Below are 19,018 nucleotides of genomic sequence, written 5' to 3' on the forward strand. Positions count from 1 at the left end.
CTCCAGCTGTCTGTCCACATTTGTGCTCCTAATTAAGGGAGATCGCGGCAGTCCGAGCACCTCACCCCCCAAACTGTGAAGACTAGACAGGTGGGGGGGGGGCCCAGTTTGGGAAGGGCTTTAAATGCCACACAGAGTGGCCTGCAATAGATTCGGGGTAATACGGAGCTACGGGAGCTCGCAGAGGAGAGCTGGTCCACACGGTCCCGTGCAGCAGCCTCCGTTCTGCCAGGCAAGGTGGAGGGCTGGACCCGTCTGGGTCTCCGGGGCAGCGCCCCGCAGATAGCCCGGCTTGCAGCGGGGTCAGTGCCCAGCCGGCTGGCGTCCTTCCAGCCTCCGGCGTCTGCTGTCGGAGGGACCGGGGAGGGCACTTAAGTCCTCGGGGCTCAGTTTCCTCCTCTCTAAATGAGGGGGTTGGGCCAGCCTCCTCCAGGTTCCCTTTGCCACAGCAGCTCTGCAGCTGTCGCCCGAGCCTAGGGACCGAGATCGAAGGGGACTGACAGCGAGGCTCGCCGGCGTTCGCAGCGCAAGGCTTGTGGCCCTCGCGGGCCGCCGTCCTCTCCCCGTCCCGGACGTTGCGTCAGAGCCCCGCCCCCGCTTCCGGCGCTCCCGGACGGCGCGAAAACCCAATTGACAAAAATCTCTGCCCGCCGAGCTCGGCCCTCCCTTGCCGCTTGCACCCTCCCCCCGCCCCCCCCAGTTCGAACCCCAGCGCAGCCCCGGCGCCCAGACCCTCGAGGGTCGCCTGCCGGCGGGGGGAGGGGGAGACGCCCGCGCACCGCTTCTGGCTTGGGGGGTCCCGCATCCGCGCCCTTTCAGCGGGGGTCTCTTCCCGCGGCTCGCGCTCCCCCGGGCCCGGCCCTGTACGTCATGGCACCGGCGCGCGCCGACTCCGGGCCCGGCCCCGCCCGCGCCTGAGGGTCCTGCAGCCCGGGAGCCGAGCCGGGTACCATGGTCGGAGTGCTGGCCATGGCTGCGGCGGCGGCGGCTCCGCCCCGAGCGCCCGGCAAGGACTTGGATGTCCAGGTGAGCCTTGCACCCTGCCCTGGGCGGAGAGCTCACCACCTCCGGGGACAGCTAGCCCCCGAGCTCTGGCATGGTGCCTGTCCGATGCTGGAAGGGCCTGCCTTGCTGCCTCGGGAGCTGCGGCTGGGAAGCCGGGGGGCGGGGCACGGGGTACGGTCTAGTCTGGGGGAGGGGTGCTGTACCCCTCCACAGACTGCCTTTAAGCGCTTTGAAGACATTGCCCCGCACACAGCAGGTACTTAATAAATGCTCGCTGGGGCGTCGATGGTCCTGCGGAGGAGGGAAGCCAGAGGCCCCAGGTCCGGGGCTCACTTCGATGTCCACCATCCGTGGCACTGTGCTACCCATCCCCGTGCCTCAGTTTCCCCACCTGTAAAATGATACGGCCCCCAAGGTCCCTTCCACCCCTAGAGCTAGGACCCTCCCCCCCTCTCTGGAGTGCAGACCCCCACCCTGGGCGTGTGTCCATGCTTTTGAGCCAGGGGAGCGTCCCCGGTAGCCGGGGGCTTTTCTGGGCTGCCCACCAGCCCATCTTCTGTGTAGCCTTTCAATGCGTGGTCTGCCTCCCCGCCCCCCCATCTGCACCCTCAGACCCTTCCCTTGTAGCCGAGAAGAGGCACTGCGGCCCCGGGGGAAGTCTGGCCGTGGCAGTGATGGGGACAATGACAGAAGCCGCCTGTGGAGTTCCCCCCTTCTCTCACAAATGACAGCTTTGCAGGAAGAACGCTGGACCGGCTACCAAGTGGTCACTGGGTGGTGACTGAAGTACTGACCTATTTTGTTCTTAGTGAAATATCTCTAGGGAATTTTGAATTCTGACAGTAAATGAGAGAAGAAGAGCATTTCTTGACTTCTGTGACATGGAAACTGTGACAGTCTTTCCGTTTGACTTGTCACACCTGTACATTTAGTTACATGTGAAATACTTGGCAAGTAGTTGTTTTCGTTCTGGTCAACATACATGAGTGTCTAGACAACAGCTTTAGTTAAGATAAGTGATGAATCAAGCTCAGTGTTTCTTCCCATCTGCTGCCTGCCTTTTGAACACTCAGCTAGCATTTACACCTTTGAAGAGATGAGACATGGTAAAAACCATTTTTGGTTCATAGTTTTGCTTCTTGTTAAAAACTCTTGCAAAAAAAAAGAGTTTGGTAAATACTTGAAACTTGGTGAAACAGAACTTTAAAGATTCTGGATGAAACATAAAACAAAAAGGTAGCATTAAGTGAGCCACCAATACTGTGATGTCTGGTTTCTGTTAAATATGAAAACCAGATTACTAATTTATACTAGGCATGAAAAGATACACATTACTTCAGATCCTTCCTTAAAAACTACTGTGATGCAAGAAGGTTGGCCACTGCTTTAAAAGATAACAATTAGAAAGACTGAAGTTGGGGCAAATGGCTCCCCCTAAAACAGTCCATAGGTCATATAAGTTGCTTTGTTCTAGGTATTTCTAATGTTTTCTTACTTTTTGAATATAGTTTCCTTATTTGATATACATAAATTAGTGGGTTTTATTTTAAAAAATCTTTTTCTTCATTCCTTCATTTGTTTATTTAGGTAAAAATGCAAATTTCTTTTTACTGGTATTATAAGTAAGACTTATTTTCTTTTTTTATATATTTTATTTTCCCCCAATTACATGTTTTTTCTTTTCTTTTAAACTTAAAGCCATGCAAGAAGCAAAGGAAAGAAGATGATGGAGCTTCCTGTAAAACCATTACTGAATATATGTCACCAATAAGGAAGACTGGAGACAAAGTTTTCTCCCCACCAAAATCTAATAACATCTTGGATTACTTTAAAAGGACTTCACCCATAAATGAAAAGCCTTCTATATCTAAGGAGTGCAAGATACAGTCATCTAAACCATTGCATGTTGATGATAGCAAAGAATGGAAAACACTTTTGAACAGTCCCTCCAATTTAGAGCCTAAGTCAAGGGGAAAGAGAATTAATTTATCTCAACAACTGAATGATATTAAAAAATTGGAAAATGAACCCATAATAATTAGTAGTGATGACAGCAGAGAAGAAACAAGCTTCGATAATGTTTTTGTGGGTAGTGATAATGATACTTCTGCTTTACTTACCCTGAAAAATGTAGAGCCCGCCTCAGGAGGTAGTTACAGTAACAAAAAGCAATCAAGCACCATGTCCTCTCAAAAAGATAAAAAGAAAGTAAACTCTGAACAAAGCATCACAAAAAATGACTGCAAAAAATTAAGGAAAAGGAAGCACAAAGATGATAAAAACCAACCTAGAAATTTATCATTAGAAAAAGAATCCAGCCAACAATCCAAAAAGGAACCCTCAGACAATAAGCAAGGAACCGGGCGAAAAACTGATGAAGTTGTGGATCCTATAAGTGATTCCAGCCCTGGAGTTCATGTGTCCGAGACAGCCCAGGTAAATGATAATACAGTAACTGTATCTTATGAAGAATTTTTAAGAAGTCAGGAAGAAAACCCATTGGAGTGCATACAAAGACCAAAAATATCAGCTTGTAGTCATTCTGATACTGCTGATGAAGTTGATAAAAGTGGGAGCACTAGTGATCTTGAAACCAGTGAAAGTTCCCAGCAGCTGCCCCTTAAAACAGTGACTGTCCTTGCACAAATCCATGCTGTGCCACCAAAGCCTCTTTCAAGGATAAAGGGGAAAAGAACTCTGAAAATACCATCAATTTTCTTGAAACAAAAGGAAAGTGAAATTGCAAATAATCTTCCCGAGCCTGAAAATGAACAGACAGTTCAGAAAAGAAAATCCAATGTAGTTATAGCAGAGGAAGAATTAGAGTTGGCTGTATTAGATGCTGGAGGCCCTGAACCCACAAAGCCAAAATGTACTGTGGAAGAAAGACAGCAGTTCATGAATGCTTTTAGGCAACCTGCATTTGATACTGTTAAAAGTGGAGTTAAAAAATCCTTGGAAAGACAGAAAGATGCTCAGGAAAAATCTTTGAAAGAGGAAGGGGGTAAAGATGACTCAGTTAAAGGAACAGAATGTCCTGAAATGCAGAAAGATTCAAATAATGACAGTTCACAGCCCTGTGATCCTAAAGGAAGCCCAGCAAAAGGAAAAAGAAAAAAGCTTCGGAAAAAGCATAAGAGAATATTGGCAATTGAGAATGCTGCTAAGGAAGAAAATACCTCGTGTGATGTAAATATTAAGCAAAGTCCAAATGGTATCAGAAGAAGTCTGAGGCAACAGAAAACAGAAGCTTCCAAAAGTGCTCTCTTTCTTAGCATTACAAGCGCCATTTCTGAAGACATCTCAGGCCACCGTCCTTTACATGTTTCCACTCCCAAAGCCAGCCGTAAATCATCAAGAAAAATCACCACGCCAGTAAAGAGTGTCGGAGTTACATATCCTAAAGACGTTTTAGATGATGGCCTGGTAAATGATTTCACTCCAAAATCGACCCGAAAATCTTCCCAAAAAAGCATGGTAATAATTAGAGACACTGATTCTGAAGATATACAAGTTGACAGTCCTAGAAAGGTTTCCACTAAAGCAGCTGCCAGCACATCTTTGGAAGAGCATGGCTTGTATGTGGCTGAATTGATAACAGTGCCCTTTGATTCAGAGAGCCCTATTAGGTAAGAACTTGGCTTTTCCGGAATGCTTTAGAGTATTTTGTATGCTAGAGAATAGCTCTTATTAATAATAAGTTATTTTTAGTTTTTTCCCCCACCCAGAACCTAACTTGCTTATTTACAGAATGAAAAGGGAACTTTAAAATACCATTTAATGCACAAATTTTATATATGGATCATGTGTCATTACCTAGGAGACCTAGATGTGTTTTAGATAAAATTCTTATTTTTCAAAGTATCTAAGCTATAATGTTTCAGAATTACTATCCTTTACATAATGAGTTTTATGCAGTTAAGGTTTGGATTAGAAATAAAATGTACACACTTATTTGTAGGATAGGTGAGCTATATCAAAATAGGAAAAAGCATGCCTTCTGGTAAATAGGACAAAGTGACCTTAAGGTCAAACTTGCTTTAAATCTGATTTAGTGGTGTTTTTTTTTTTCCTTAATAGTATTTTTTCCCCATTACATAATGTAGTTTTTAACATCATTTAGTGTTTTTTGACGTTCTCATTTTGAAATCTTTTCAAACAAAAATTTGTCTTAACTTACTTGAATTTAATTCTTCCTCTGAGTAGGCAGCTTGAAAATGATTAGAGTCACCTTTTGTTTTCCTATTTTGTAGTCCAATTGAATCTCTAGTTGGCTTATTTCTGTATCACATGTTAAGGTTTTCACATGGTGATGAATAAAATGTTTCTTGACATCTTTCCTTTTTCAGGATGAAATTTACCAGAATTAGTTCACCCCCCAAATCCAAGAAAACAGAAACAGATGATGATTTTGCTCCCAAGAGCAGAAAGGTAATTACATATGAGACAATTCAATAAGTTTTGTCTTCTGTTTATTCTTTTTAAAAACTATTACTGGTAGAAATAAGTTGGAAGAAAATTAATGTGTATTTTTATAGACATATTAATCACCATCCTGAAACATTTTTCATAGTATTTGTATTTCTCCTGTAGTTTTGTCAAAGTATCTTGTTGTTATACTAAAATCCCTTAAAAATAACAGGCCTGAAATGGTCAAAAGTTTCCTGTGAGATAACTGTCCAGTCATCCCTTTTCATATTTAGCTTATGTATGGTTATTGGCTCAGAAATTTATTATTATCCCAGGAAAAATAGGGCTCATTTGAATAGGGATAGGGACTGGACCTATAATTTCATTGTTTTAGGGAACCCCAAGGTGAAGACTCTTACTCTACCACTACACCAATGCAATTTACAGTCTTAAACAGTCAGCAGAGGTGTTCAGCATCCTGCCTGCCTACAGCACTCTCCAGTATACCCCAATCAGATTAAAATGTAATTGGGAAATATCTAACAAAACACAGATTCCATTATATTTTTAAACTAGGTCAGTATCCAGCCCACAGGGATCCTAATGTGAGGATCAGTGGCCCCCATTTCTGTTTGAGCTTGACGGTGCTGGCCTAGAGCACCAACAAGTTAAGTGATTTGTCCAGGGTCACACAGTCATTATGGGTCATAGGTGGTACTTGTACCCAGGGTTTCCTAGCTTTGAGGCTAACTCTTCACTCTACCATGTGGCCTCTATCAGTTTAAAAATTTGGGGACCTTATCCTTATGCTCTTATGCAAATTTTTATACTACCTAGAAACATCCCCTTGCATTCAGAATCTTTTAGCCCAGAGGCATTTTCATTCTGAACAACATTAATTCTATCTGCCGGTTATTACTGGGGGAAGCCTCTGGGAATCAACCTTGATACTCATCCACCAGTTCTTCTCTTTCTCACTTAAAGTTGGCCCCTGAGGGTGAGAAGTGAGTGAGTGTTCTTGGGTCCCACAGATCCCATTCTCTGAGACTGTCTTTGAGCTGGCCATGCTTAGAGCAGGCGCTCTTCAGCCCACCTGTCATTGACCCAGTGTGATGAAAGCCAGCAGAGTTTGGAATGTGGGCTGACCTAGGAATCTGGCACATGCTTAGAATCCTATCTGCTGCTGCTGTCCTCTGAAGCCCAGCCTATGCTTGTCCTTTCCCTTCCCATTCTTACTGCTATCACCCTCAGAGATGAGTTCAGATCATCCCTGTGGGTCTCCCTGATTCTGTCCTCTCCCCTTTCCAGTTTGTCCTTCATGATGCTGAAGCTTTCATAAATAGCCCTTAAATATCCCTTTCATGGTCACTTTCTTTCCTGCTTTAAAACTTTGAGTTAATCTCTCATGCCTTACAAGTTAAAGCCCAGCCTGACAATTAAGGCCTTATCTAATAGTCCAGGCCTCCTATGTAGAAATCTCTTTTCTCACTGTTCTTTAGTTAGCCTGAGCTTTCCTGCCTTGTACCTTTCTGTTCTAAAATATTCCCCCCTTATCTCCGTTTATCTAAATTCTACCTATCCTACCTGTCCAGTTAGACTTAGCTCACATCCTATCTCCATCTAATCTAAACCAGGGAAGAGATCTCTCTCTTTTTCTCCTTCTCAGGTCTAAATTACAGCACTGTTTGCGTCAATTGGCACTTATAATTCACTACTTTTGCTTGTTTTTTTATGTGTAAATGTTTTTTTTTCTTAATATTCAGATGGTCAGGTATTTTTCTTTTCCTTTTCTTACATTTCCCTTCTGCCTCATAAGAGTGCTTACTTCCTTCAAGACTCAGCCTTTCCTGATCTCCCCAGCTACTACTCTCCTTCCTTCCAAAACTACCCTGTATTCTGTATATACTCGAATAGTACAAGTTGTTTCCCTCAAGTCAACGTAAGCTCCTTGAGGACAGGGTTTGTTCTACTTTTGTCTTTTTATCCCCAGTGTGTGGCACATGGTAGGCACCTAATAAATGCTGAGTGATTAATTGTATTTAATATTTGTAATTCGTACTTTTCCTGGTTTTGGTGGCCCGAGTCAGTATAACTTTAAGATAATGAGAAATGTCTTCTTATAATGAATTTAATGTTCTGGTTAGAAATTTAGAAACTAAATTTGCAAAAATTAAACTGTCTGCATCCAAACAAATTCAGACAAGGGATGAAGGTCAGCCCAATATAATTGAACCCAAATTTGATAAAATGTGACTCATTAAAAAATTCATAAACCTTTTTTTCTGTAATCCCTGTTGATATTGAAAGTAGTGAGCTGGTGAGTTCTTTAGTAAATGTTCTATATGAGTTATTATGTAATGTTACAGAATCTTGTTTTGAATTTTTATTACTAGGCAAGCAGTGTTTCTAAAAACATATCAAAGGCAAAGCAGTTGATTGAAAAAGCCAAAGCCATACAGCAGAGCAAGTCAAAGATGAATGAAGAGCGGTCAGCCCCTCTGCGGCGTTCCTCTAGACAACAAGTTCTTACTGAAAGGAAAAAGTTATCAGAGACAGATGTGAGTGTGCTCCAGAGATTTACTGACATAAGTAGGATACTTTGGGAGGAGAAGTAGCTTTCAAGGGTGCACATGCCATTCATCCACATCATTGTGGTGATGGGAAATAACATCTTCGCCCATACCCGGACACAGCAGCACTGCATCTAATGATCTAATGTTTGACCACACTGCCACCCTTCAAAAGTAGGCATCTGTTTTCCCAGTCACAAAAGTTGGTGGTATAAACGAGGCTGTTTAAATGCTTTCTTTTCATCTAGGCCTATTCTGAAACAGAGGGGGAAAGAGAACAGTTTGTTCAATTGAGGGTTTTTTATTAATTTCAATCAACTTTTAAATTCCACATATAAATTTTATGCAGATCATTACATGTAATAGGTTAAAATATCTTTAATCTCTTTATTATTTCATTTTAGCATTCAGTTATAATTGTAGATTCAAGTCCTGCTTCTTCACAGAGTGCAGAGAACAAACAGAAGGAAATCCAGTGTTTGAATGATGTGCTGGGGAAAAAAATGAACAACACTACTAAGGATTGCCGGGGTATATTGCTTTCATGAGAACATTTATGTTAAAAGTTTTTGTTTTTGTTGGTAATGCCTTTAGAAATGGATACTATTTCTCCCCTTGGGAGCTTACCATTTACATCATACTTAATATTATAATTCTAAGAAAAGAAGCTGTCCATTGGTGAACCTTTAAAAGTAGAAGCATGATAAATTCTGATTTACTAAATATCCACATATCTTCCACCTGACATCACTTAGTGTGTTACAGTAGTTTATTCCCAATAAAAGGAAGAGAGAAAGTAACTAATTTTGAAAGCATTTGGTAATAAGTAAGGATAGAAAACATGAATGCTAATCTGTGCTTTTGTTCTTTCAAGGAAAAATAAAAGTGGCTCCTCTGTTCCTGCCTAAAAAACCTCAGAAAACAGCTGAACCTGTTGTAATTTTCGATGATAACAGGTCAGTCTCATGCAAGTTAAGGAACTTAGGAAAATTTGTACAAAGTATTTTTAAATATTTGTGGTGCTTAGGATTCAGGCATATGAATTGTGTAGTGTTCCATTTATGCTTTAACTAATGGTAAAGTGTGAAAATTTCTTACTTACTTTTAGCAGGTTTTTCCATGCTGCACATGTAGGTTATCAGGTTTGCAGCAATAACGGTTATAAAGAATTTGCCACTGATTTTTTATTCTGCTGTTTTCATTGACTGGAAAGATATCCAAGGGTCAAGAGAGAAAGAGAGGAAAGAAGCAACAACATTCTTTATGTGGTAGCTAGTTTCTTGGAACCTCTTAATCGTCAGCAGTTCAGGGTTATAACACAGTAAAGTTCTGTGGTTTTATATCCTTATGTTCCTTCCTGCTTATGGTTTCCCATTTTGGGGGGCAGGTTAGGTAAGCTGGTCAACCCAGCAGTTTTTTAACATGGTGCTTTAAAGAATACAGTACAAAAAAACCCCAAACAAACAATAATATACTAGAAAATTCTGAAATGTCAGTACGTGTTTCTCAGGATTACCTTAATTTTCATTTAAATTCCTAAGCATTTCCTTATTTACTGTGAAACTTTTTTTTCTAATCCATCGTCACCTGTGTGTGTGGCATCATCTGCATCCCATTGGAAAGTCAACATTCATTCTCAAGCTGCTGCTCTCTGCTCTGTCCTCTTTCTCTTCACTTTACCTGTCTCTCTTCTGTACAACTCGAACTTCTGCAGAACAGGAGGGAAAAGCGGAAGCTGGTCACTCTTTCAGCCTCCCTTCTCGTATCTGACTACCCAAGAGTAAGGGATTTTATAGCTGTTTTAGGCGGGCAGACAAGGAACACACACTGTTACCCCCACTGCACAAGTTCCAGCAACTAGGAACCTGAAGAGAAGTTCTACTGACTCACTTATTAGGGTGCATAGTCCTGCAACAGTGTTCTGTTGATTTTTAAAGGTAGCAGTTATTTATCTTAGAAATAGAAAAGTGCTCGATGATGTCTGACTTTTCAAGAGATCAATTTTGCATTTGGTTGAAATTAGCAAGAAAAATAGGGCTTTTTGTACATCTTGTTTCACTCTTAGACAACCATTGTGTGTGGAGTATTTTTCCTTTATTTTCATTCATTATCTATTTAGTTTATCCCAAAATTTTCTTTATTTTTTTCTTTATTTTTCTTTATTTTGTTCAAAGTCAAGATGTATCTGAAAACTCCCAGGATGATGAGCAATTTAAAGCAAAGCGTGAGTTTCTCATGAGTGGCTTGCCGGATTCGTTGAAACGCCATATTGCAAAGAAAGCAGCTGCCTTAGAAGCCTACTCTTCCACAAGTTCCTGTTTCCAGACAGTCGTTCATATACAGCAACGGGACAACTGTAAGCCTGTCTGTTTGTTGGGGTGAATCTTGCTAATCTGCATAAGTATCTAGTTTTAAGCAGTAGGGATTTCATGCCTTGTTTTACCTCTTTTATTTGCTTTACAAGTCAGAAGATGAGGCTGTGGTTTCATTATAACTACCTGTAGCAACTTCACAGGAAACTTTAAATACAGTAATAAACACAGGCAGCATGGGAGGAGAATAGAACATTAGTCAGAAAGTCAAGCATTCTGACCTTTTGACACTTAACTACTGGGTGACCCTTTTAGCAAACTTATTCAACCCCTGTAGCCATGTGCAAGTTACTATATAATTGTTCTCAAGTCTTTTCATGTGCATACAACATTCAACAAATATTCATTTGGCTAGTATGAAATGAAAGTAAAAGCATCTTGTTTCTGCTTTCCTTTAGGGAACCGTTTGTGGAGCTTGATACCCCCTTCATGCCCTCTCTTAACTGATCTTAAAGATCCGAATACCAGTGTAACCAATGTCACCAAACACGTCATTGCCCTGGGTGAATTTTCAGCTCTGAATTCCAGACCCAGCACCACTAATTCTACAGTTGCGGTTAGTGTTATAGAACGTTGTTACCTTTAGGAGACTGTTTCCATTATCAAAGGGTTAAGTGTATAATTCTTTTTCTTCTGCTTCTACTTTTCTAGTAGACTGTAAGCAGCTTGAAGGCAGGGACTAGTTTTGTTTTTATATCCCCAGTGCCTGCCATATACCTACCAATAGTTGAGTAGTAGGTACTTACTGATTTGAATTTCTTTTCAAATGTAGTACTTATGTTGTAATTTAGATGTCTTCAATAATACCTTGGGAAATTACCAGCAGATTAGAAGGCAAAACAGTAATAATATGAACATGAAAGCTCAACTAAAGCTTGACACAGATTCACCAGAAAAGTTCATACATCATTATTGGCGTCTCTCAAAGGGAGGATTTGGTTTCCAGGGCTATGTTAGTATTAATGTATAGTATAATAAAAATCATTATAATGAAGCTTTCATTAAATATTTTACATTATATTGCAGTTGTTGGGAGCAAGAAAAGATTTTACAGAAGAAATAAGGAAGATTCTGCTGGAGGAAATTAGGTGGTCTAATCCTCAGTTTCCTTTAAAAAGATTTTTTACACAGTTTTTAAAAAAGCGAACTGAGCACCAGGCACTTTTTGGATGTCAGAATAAACAAGGTTAGTGACCTCGTGTTAATTCTTCTTATGATTTATATTGAAATTGCATTTTTCAAAGGGCTGTCCTAGAAGTGATTATTGTCTTTAAACAAAGGCCTCGTGCCATCCGTCAGAAGCAGAGATTGCACTGGGGGCACCATCAGGCAGGGCACATAGAAAGGGCCGTGACGGTGCTACCGAGCATCTGTCAGGCAATTCTGGGGTAGGGTCTGATTGGTCATTTGTACAAAAAAAGAATGAAGTTCCACAGGCAGATTTCAGGGCACAACGTCCAAGGTTTACCTGTGCCTGTTGTTGTAATAGGTTTATTTTATTGAATGTTTTTAAGATATTAAAGTTATGTTTTTGTCACTCATTAAAGATGTGTTATTTTTAAACTCTCATGTAGGACATCTACAAATAAAATCCATTGACAGTCAAAGGGAAGCCAAGAGGAAAAGAGGAGAGAGTGAAAACCACAAATCAAAGAGGAGAAAACCAGGTGAATGTGATGAGGACCTAATGAGGAAGGACTTACCCGAGGGGCTCTCCCCCAGCAGAAGGTGGGGCATTGGCTCATCCGAGGGCAAGAGGGAGGCTGGCCAAGGACAGTGTTCCGGAACCTCCAAGAAAAAGCAGGGGGCTTTGAGAAGTGTGACATGTAAAGAAGAAAAGAACACAGCCCAGGATTCTGATGTTGTGATAATAGAAGAAGATAAAAAATTTCCATCAGAGGGAACATCCAGCTCTGGTAATTCTCCCTAATGATTTGGAACCTTTCGGTCTCTCTTCTTACAGTAGTCAAAAGTCTCCTCACTTATATGCTCTTTTTTCCCCTTCTATTTAAAAGCTCTTTGGGCCATTTGCTTATACTTTGTAGTTTATACCTAAACTTTCCCTTATTTTTTGGGATGTCATTAAACAGTAACTTTTTGGTCTTAATCTAAGGAATTAGGGTTTTTGTTCTTTTGCTGAAGTATTTGTTGTTGCTTGATTTAAAAATGTATTCATAGAAATGTCAGTATTTGAAGTTTTCAGTTTGCCTCTCATTTTCAAACGGAAATGTTTTGCCCAATAAATGCAAAATGTTTTGCTTGTAGAGTCTGGAATTGAGGATGTGCTCTGGACAGAAAAATATCAACCTCAGGACTCCAGGGAACTCCTAGACAATGAAAGAGCAATTCAGAAGTTACACAGGTTAGTGACATTTTCCTTAAGAGATCATTGGAGACCAATTGTAATATTGAAAGTTATTGATAGTATTGATTTAAAAATGTTTTGCCATGATTTTCACAAATATTTTGAGTGTTTCTGAAGACAAAATAATGCATCTTTCACATTTATAGTAATATATATTCTGATATTTAAACCTGTGGATTATTTTAAATAATTCATATTTTCTTTTTTCTTTCTTTGTTTTGTTTTTTTGGGTGAGGCAGTCGGGGTTAAGTGACTTTCCCAGGGTCACACAGCCAGTAAGTGTTATGTGTCTGAGGCTGGATTTGAACTCAGGTCCTCCTGACTCTAAGGCCGGTGCTTTATCCACTGCACCACCTAGCTGCCCCAGTGATTCATATTTTTTTTATCACAGTTGGTTGAAAGACTGGAAAAGAAGAGCTGAATTGGAAGAAAAAGGAAATTTGAAAGTCAGAAGTGATAACAAAGAACAAGGTATGAATGAAGATTTTTCCTATGATTGCTTTTTTCCACTTTTATGAAGCTGTGATTTTTAATGTTGTGTTTAGTTATTTTCAATTGTGTCCAACTTCATGACTCCTTCTGGTTTGCCATTTCTTTCTTCAGCTCATTTTACAGATTAGGAGACTCCGGCAAACAGGGTTAAACTGACTTGCCCAGAGACACACAGCTAGTTAAGTGTCTGAGGCCAGATTTGAATTTAGGAGGATGAGTCTTGCTGACTTCAGGCCCTGCACTGTATCCACTTCGACCCTTAGCTGTCCCTTAGGTTAGCAATTAATTCATTTAGATTTATAATTAGTATTTCAGGGTATTTGATTTTTTTGTTGAAAGAAAGTCCCTACTTACATACAATAAATATAAATTTGAATGCCTTGTCTGGTGATGATTGATCATTTACCAACCATGTTATATATATGTGTTTGTCCATATTTCCAGATCTCTCATTCAGCATGGATTTTAAGGACATTTATGATGATGAAGAAGAGAATTCCCTTTGTAATACTGTTCTTATCACGGGGCCACCAGGAGTAGGGAAGACTGCTGCAGTCTATGCTTGTGCTCAGGAGCTTGGCTTTAAGGTTTATTTCAAGGATTTGAAAATCTAAGTGTAAGAGTTACCTTAGATTTCAGATTCTCAGTTCCCTCTTTTTTAAATTTCATGGTTTGTTTTTTGTTTAACAGATATTTGAAGTTAATGCTTCTTCCCAGCGCAGTGGTAGACAAATTCTCTCTCAACTCAAAGAAGCTACTCAGTCTCATCAAGTGGACAAACAAGGTGTAAATTCCCATAAGCCTTGTTTCTTTAACAACTACAGCATAGGCAGATCACCCAGTAAGTGAATGGTTTGTTTTCAAGCACTGCATGTAGCCTTTCAAAGAAAAATCTTTTGAAAATCTTATCAGAACACTAGCAAGGTGCAGCCAGGCAGCAACACTGCATGTCAGTAGAGCTGCTGGAGATTGTGGGGGTGGGATGGGGGCGAGGGTGGAAACACCAAGAAGAGAGCACTCATAACCTCAAGGAAGTTAAGATCTCATTGGAGAGAAATAGTGCAGCCCCAAACAATTAAAGAATAATTAAACCATGTGGTCTTGACTCTAAGACCAGTAGGAATTGGAGAGAAAGAAGATAAGAATGTGAATTGGAGTGGTTAGATGTGGCATCTTGAAAAAGATAATAGGACTTGACATTAATAATAATAAAGGATGAAGAGGCTTTAATTTTGATGGGTAGAGTTGGGGGAATGATAATGGGGGGTGGTACTGGAATGAGCTGGAGAGATCAAGAACATGGTATGTCCCAAACTGGCCAGCGTGCAATGTATATCATTGAAGAACTTTAGGAAGTATGGTTTTCTGGTATAAAATAGCACCCAGATTATTGAAAGACCTGAAAGCTAAACAAAAATGTTTTGATTTGTGGAGATAGAGACAGGTGGGAATAATTAAGGAGAGACTTTCATGTTGAAAGCTGTGTTTTACCACAGAGTCTGGCAACTGTGCACAAGAGGGTGGGCCTGGTGATTATTCTAGGACTCTCGGAGTATGGGCAGTGAAGGCATAGAGGAGTGGTGGCAGTGGGAAGGTCTAAGAAATGGCAAATTGAATAGATTTGAAAGGAATTAACTGATAGAATTTGATGAAAGTTAAATATAGAAGATACAGGAGAAGGAAGAATCAAGCAAGATCTTTTATTTCTACATTGGCAGCATAGCCTAGTGGATAGCATGTTGACTTTGGAATCCGAAGTCTGTGGATTTCCTTCCCTTCTCTGGTACGAGGTGACCCCGGGCATGCTATTGAAGCTTCCTAAGCCATGGTTTCTTCATCTCTAAAAGGTGGATCATGATATCTCGAATACCCACCTTACCAGGTTATTGTGAGGCTTTGTCAAGATGATACCAAGCACTTTACAAACTTTTAAGGGCCGTCGTTTTTATTATCCTAATCTTGGAAGACTAAGAGAACCACAACATTGAAGAAATGGAATGTTTAAGAAGTGGAGCTGGTTTGTTTTGAATGTGTTGAATTTTAGGTGATGGCACAACATTCATGTGGAGTTGTCTAATAAAAGTTAGAAACCTGGGCCTATAGTGCATGTGAGAAGTCAGTGTTGGTAATGACCAATAGTGAGTCCAAAGGGCTCATGATAAAACATACCATCTACCTTCAGATAGAAAGCCGATGGACCCGGTGCAGATGGAAGCTTGTTTCCTTCTCTTTCTTTTTATTTTTGGACATGGCCAGTGCAGGAACTTGCTTTGCACAACTATGTATTTGTAACAGGTTTTGTTTTTCTTGCCTTCATGGGTTAGGGAAAGGAAGGAGGGAAAGAGGGAGAGAATTTGGAAAAGTCCATGTTGGAAATGTAGGTTTGGAAGTCCTCAGTACAGATGTGTTGCTGAAACAGTGAGAAGGGATGAGCTCAGCTTGGGAGTGAATATAGAGAGAGGTTAGAGAATTAAAGATAGACACAGAGGAGGAAGAGCCAGCAAGGAGAAGATATTCAAGGCAGTGGAGAGCCAGGGAATTGCTAGATCAGAAGCCACTGGTCAGGAGAAAGTTTTAGAACTCTGTGGGTGGGAGAGGCCTCAGGTGGAGGTATTGGGTTGGAGAAGGATCTCTGTGAGAGTGGATCCCACAGAAAGCTGATCGCAGGGGACTAAGAAGGGATGGGTGGCTAGAAAGGAGCAGTGGAAAACCGTAGATGGAGAAGTTTGGCAGCAGGCACTGACCCTCATAAAGCAGTGTGGTAGAGGGTGCAGCGTCAAAAATTAATCCCTACGCTCCAGGAACTTCGGTTCTATGGGCGTGTAATGGGCCAATAACCTCTCTACTTCCAGGAAGCCAGGTTGACCAGGCTCCTGAGGTGCTAGCCAACAGAAAGGATTCTTTTTAAGATAGAGAAGATCCGAGCACTTCTGAAGGTGGAAGGAAATGAACCTGTGGAGAGGGGGAGGCAGAAGTTATTGGAAAGGGAAGGAACAGTTGTGGCAATGAAGTGGTAAAGGAGAGGGGAGATAGACTTCAGGATTCAGAGCACAGGAGGGCATGGCAGCTCTCAGGACAAGGCTTCTGAGGAACATCTTCCTGGAGAGAAAGGGGAGGATGGATTGAATGGACAGTGATGGGTTCAAGTGAAGAGGGGGACATGGGAGGGGCCTCCCACTAGATTCTTCTAATGGTCATATGAAAGCAAAGGATGTGTAGGAGGCAAAGTTTGAGAAGAGAAAGTAGGAAGATGCCTGCAGAATTGCTGTGCCCTTGAACGTGCTAGGAAGTTCATGAGAGATGAATTTAGAAGACTGATTAGCAGCAGGGTGGACCAGGAGGCAGCTGGACAATGTGATCCTGCAACACGTCAGGTTCTGGAAGGATTAGGGAAAAGCAGCAGGTTTAGGCACTGTTGTTTTTTGTTTCAAAGGACAAAACTAACCTTCATAAAAAAATGTATTTTTAAAATGACTGATTTCCTCTTATGCACAGACAGAATAAATACAGTATAATAGTATAGGAAATGTGAGCATTAAAAACAAAAGAGAATTCTACAATTTTGAAGAGAGCCTGGACAAATCATTGGCTTCTCCTAGGTAAGGTTTGAAAAGTGCATCATCTAGGCTAGGGGTGGGGAACCTTCAGCTTTGAGGCCGGCCACATGTGGCCCTCCAGGTCTTCAAGTGCAGCCCTTTGACTGCAGCCACGTGTGGCCTGAAGGCCTCAGGTTCTCCACCCCTGATCTAGGCATTGCTTTCTACGTTTTAGTCTCCACTGTAACGTCTTGTATAACCTTAATACAAAAGAAGTGCTTGTGGCCTACACAAGTTTTCTTTGACCTTGAAAATAAAGTGCATTCATAAACTGCACTTAAATGGTATCCTTTGTTCTGCTCTGACACCCTCCCCCCTTCCCCTATCCCCCCCATATTGTGCTTTAAGTGACAGTTAAGGTAGACTGGGATTGAAATAATTTCATCTGGTACAAGGTTGAAACGGGATGTGGAGAGCTCTAACCTGCAGTTTAACTCATGAAGTATTCATTTTAAATAAGATTAAAATAATATTTGTTTTTGGTAGAAGAATTAAGCTCACCTAAGAAAGTTCTCACATCGCCAAGGAAACCTCCACTTTCACCAAGAGTCACAAAACGAGGACTCCCCCCCAAAACTTTGGCAAATTATTTTAAGGTGTCTTCCAAACAAAGTAATAATGAAGTGATGAAACCCCAGAAGAATAATAAAGGTAAGAATTCATAATAGCAAAATACAAGTTAAAAGGAATTATCCTCAACGCATTAGAAAGAGATTATGAAACATATTCTTTAGGTTCCTAGGAGTTACTTATTAAACCTCAGATACTCTGTAGATTCTATTTCTAGGCATTTTGATAACTTATTTCTATTTTTATTAGTTTATTCAGTGAGAACAAGTTAATTCTATTGGAACAGTTCTCTATTAATGTTAGTGAATTTACTTGATGTGCTTATATCACATCTACGTAGAAATTATTTCTTCTGAGGAGAAACAAGAAACTCAAACAAAAAGGACAAACATCTCCAGCTCAAATGTCAAGGAATTAGGAGCCGAGGAATCCAACCGGAAAAATGCAACATCTCTCATTCTTTTTGAGGAGGTAAGGGCGTAGATTTATGAATTACTAATACCACAGGAAGAAATATTGATGCCTTTGTTTTGTGGCTGAACATTTGAACATAAAAAATTTAAAGATTACATTTTTACATTACAAATGGTATCTAAATAGAAGATAAATATCTGTAATATATTAAACATAGATAGAAATTGTGTTTTTTAAGGCAAATGAAGATATTAAATCCTAAGGAAATAAATTTTTTTGAAGAAAGGGCACTAAAATGAAAGTATTTCCTGCCTTTCACGGTCAAACTCGGGGAGAAAAAAAACCAACACACCATTAATATTCGTTTCTTCCATTTCTCAATCCCTTGCAGTCTAGCTTCTGAGACTACCACTCAATTAAAACCACTGTCTCTAAAGTTACCACCCATCTTATAATTGCTAAATTGCTAAATACGGTGATCTTTTCTCCATCCTTTTCCTCCTCCTCCTCCTCTTCCTCCTTTACTTCTGCAGCATTTAACCCTGTTGACCTGTGTTCCCATACGCCCTCTCATCTTTGGGTTTTGGAGACCCTCTTCTCTTATTCTCCTCTTCGCCGTCGTCTGTCTGTCTGAGCACTGCTTTGGGGCCGTCCTTGTAGACGCTATGGTTCACAACCTCAGAGCCATCCTGCACCTCTCCCTCTTGGCCTCATCCAGTGGCCCCCCCCACGTCCAATCAGGTGCCATGTCTGGTTGGCTCTTGTGTGGTCCCTTCATTGCACTGTTTTGTTCAGTGGTCTCCTTGCCTCTGATCTGCCCTTGCCCCATTCACCTCCTACACAGCTGCTACCTTGCTAGTCCTCAAACGCAGGTCTGACCCTGTCACCTTCCTGTAAAAAATAGTGAGCCTCTGGCTCCCTATTGCCTCTTTGACAAAATACACATGCCTCTGTCATCGAAAGTCCTTCACAGCCTCATTCCAGCTAAATCTCCCCATTTGTTCTTCCTTCTGTACCCACTTGGCATTTTTCGCCCTTGGCCTTTGCAGAACCCAGCCCTCTATACTCTTTTGTCTTTATTATCTGGTCACACATTGTTTGCCCCAAGTCTAATGTAATTTACTTGAGGGTAAGGACTGTTGTCATTTTTGCTTTTGTTTCCCCAGCACTGAATATAATGTCTGACACTTAATGAACGTTTATGGAGTTGGAATATCATCAATC

The 19,018-nt window shown here is 41.1% G+C and overlaps 1 protein-coding gene across 1 annotated transcript; it reads left to right on the forward strand.

The window, feature by feature from the left end:
• The first annotated feature begins 947 nt into the window (after positions 1–947).
• ATAD5 (ATPase family AAA domain containing 5) lies at positions 948–18,672 on the forward strand. Its single transcript, XM_027861715.1, has 17 exons — positions 948–1,026; positions 2,704–4,634; positions 5,355–5,436; positions 7,809–7,973; positions 8,390–8,516; positions 8,860–8,941; positions 10,160–10,341; positions 10,756–10,913; positions 11,384–11,543; positions 11,932–12,273; positions 12,623–12,719; positions 13,114–13,193; positions 13,659–13,801; positions 13,905–14,055; positions 17,297–17,461; positions 17,721–17,851; positions 18,328–18,672. The coding sequence occupies exons 1-17, from the start codon at positions 952–954 to the stop codon at positions 18,670–18,672; spliced, it is 4,416 nt and encodes a 1,471-aa protein (XP_027717516.1). The 5' UTR covers positions 948–951.
• The last annotated feature ends 346 nt before the right edge of the window (positions 18,673–19,018 follow it).

Source organism: Vombatus ursinus, unplaced genomic scaffold (genome assembly GCF_900497805.2).
Source record: "Vombatus ursinus unplaced genomic scaffold, bare-nosed wombat genome assembly UNPS02014768.1, whole genome shotgun sequence".
In the NCBI taxonomy this organism is placed as follows: domain Eukaryota; kingdom Metazoa; phylum Chordata; class Mammalia; order Diprotodontia; family Vombatidae; genus Vombatus; species Vombatus ursinus.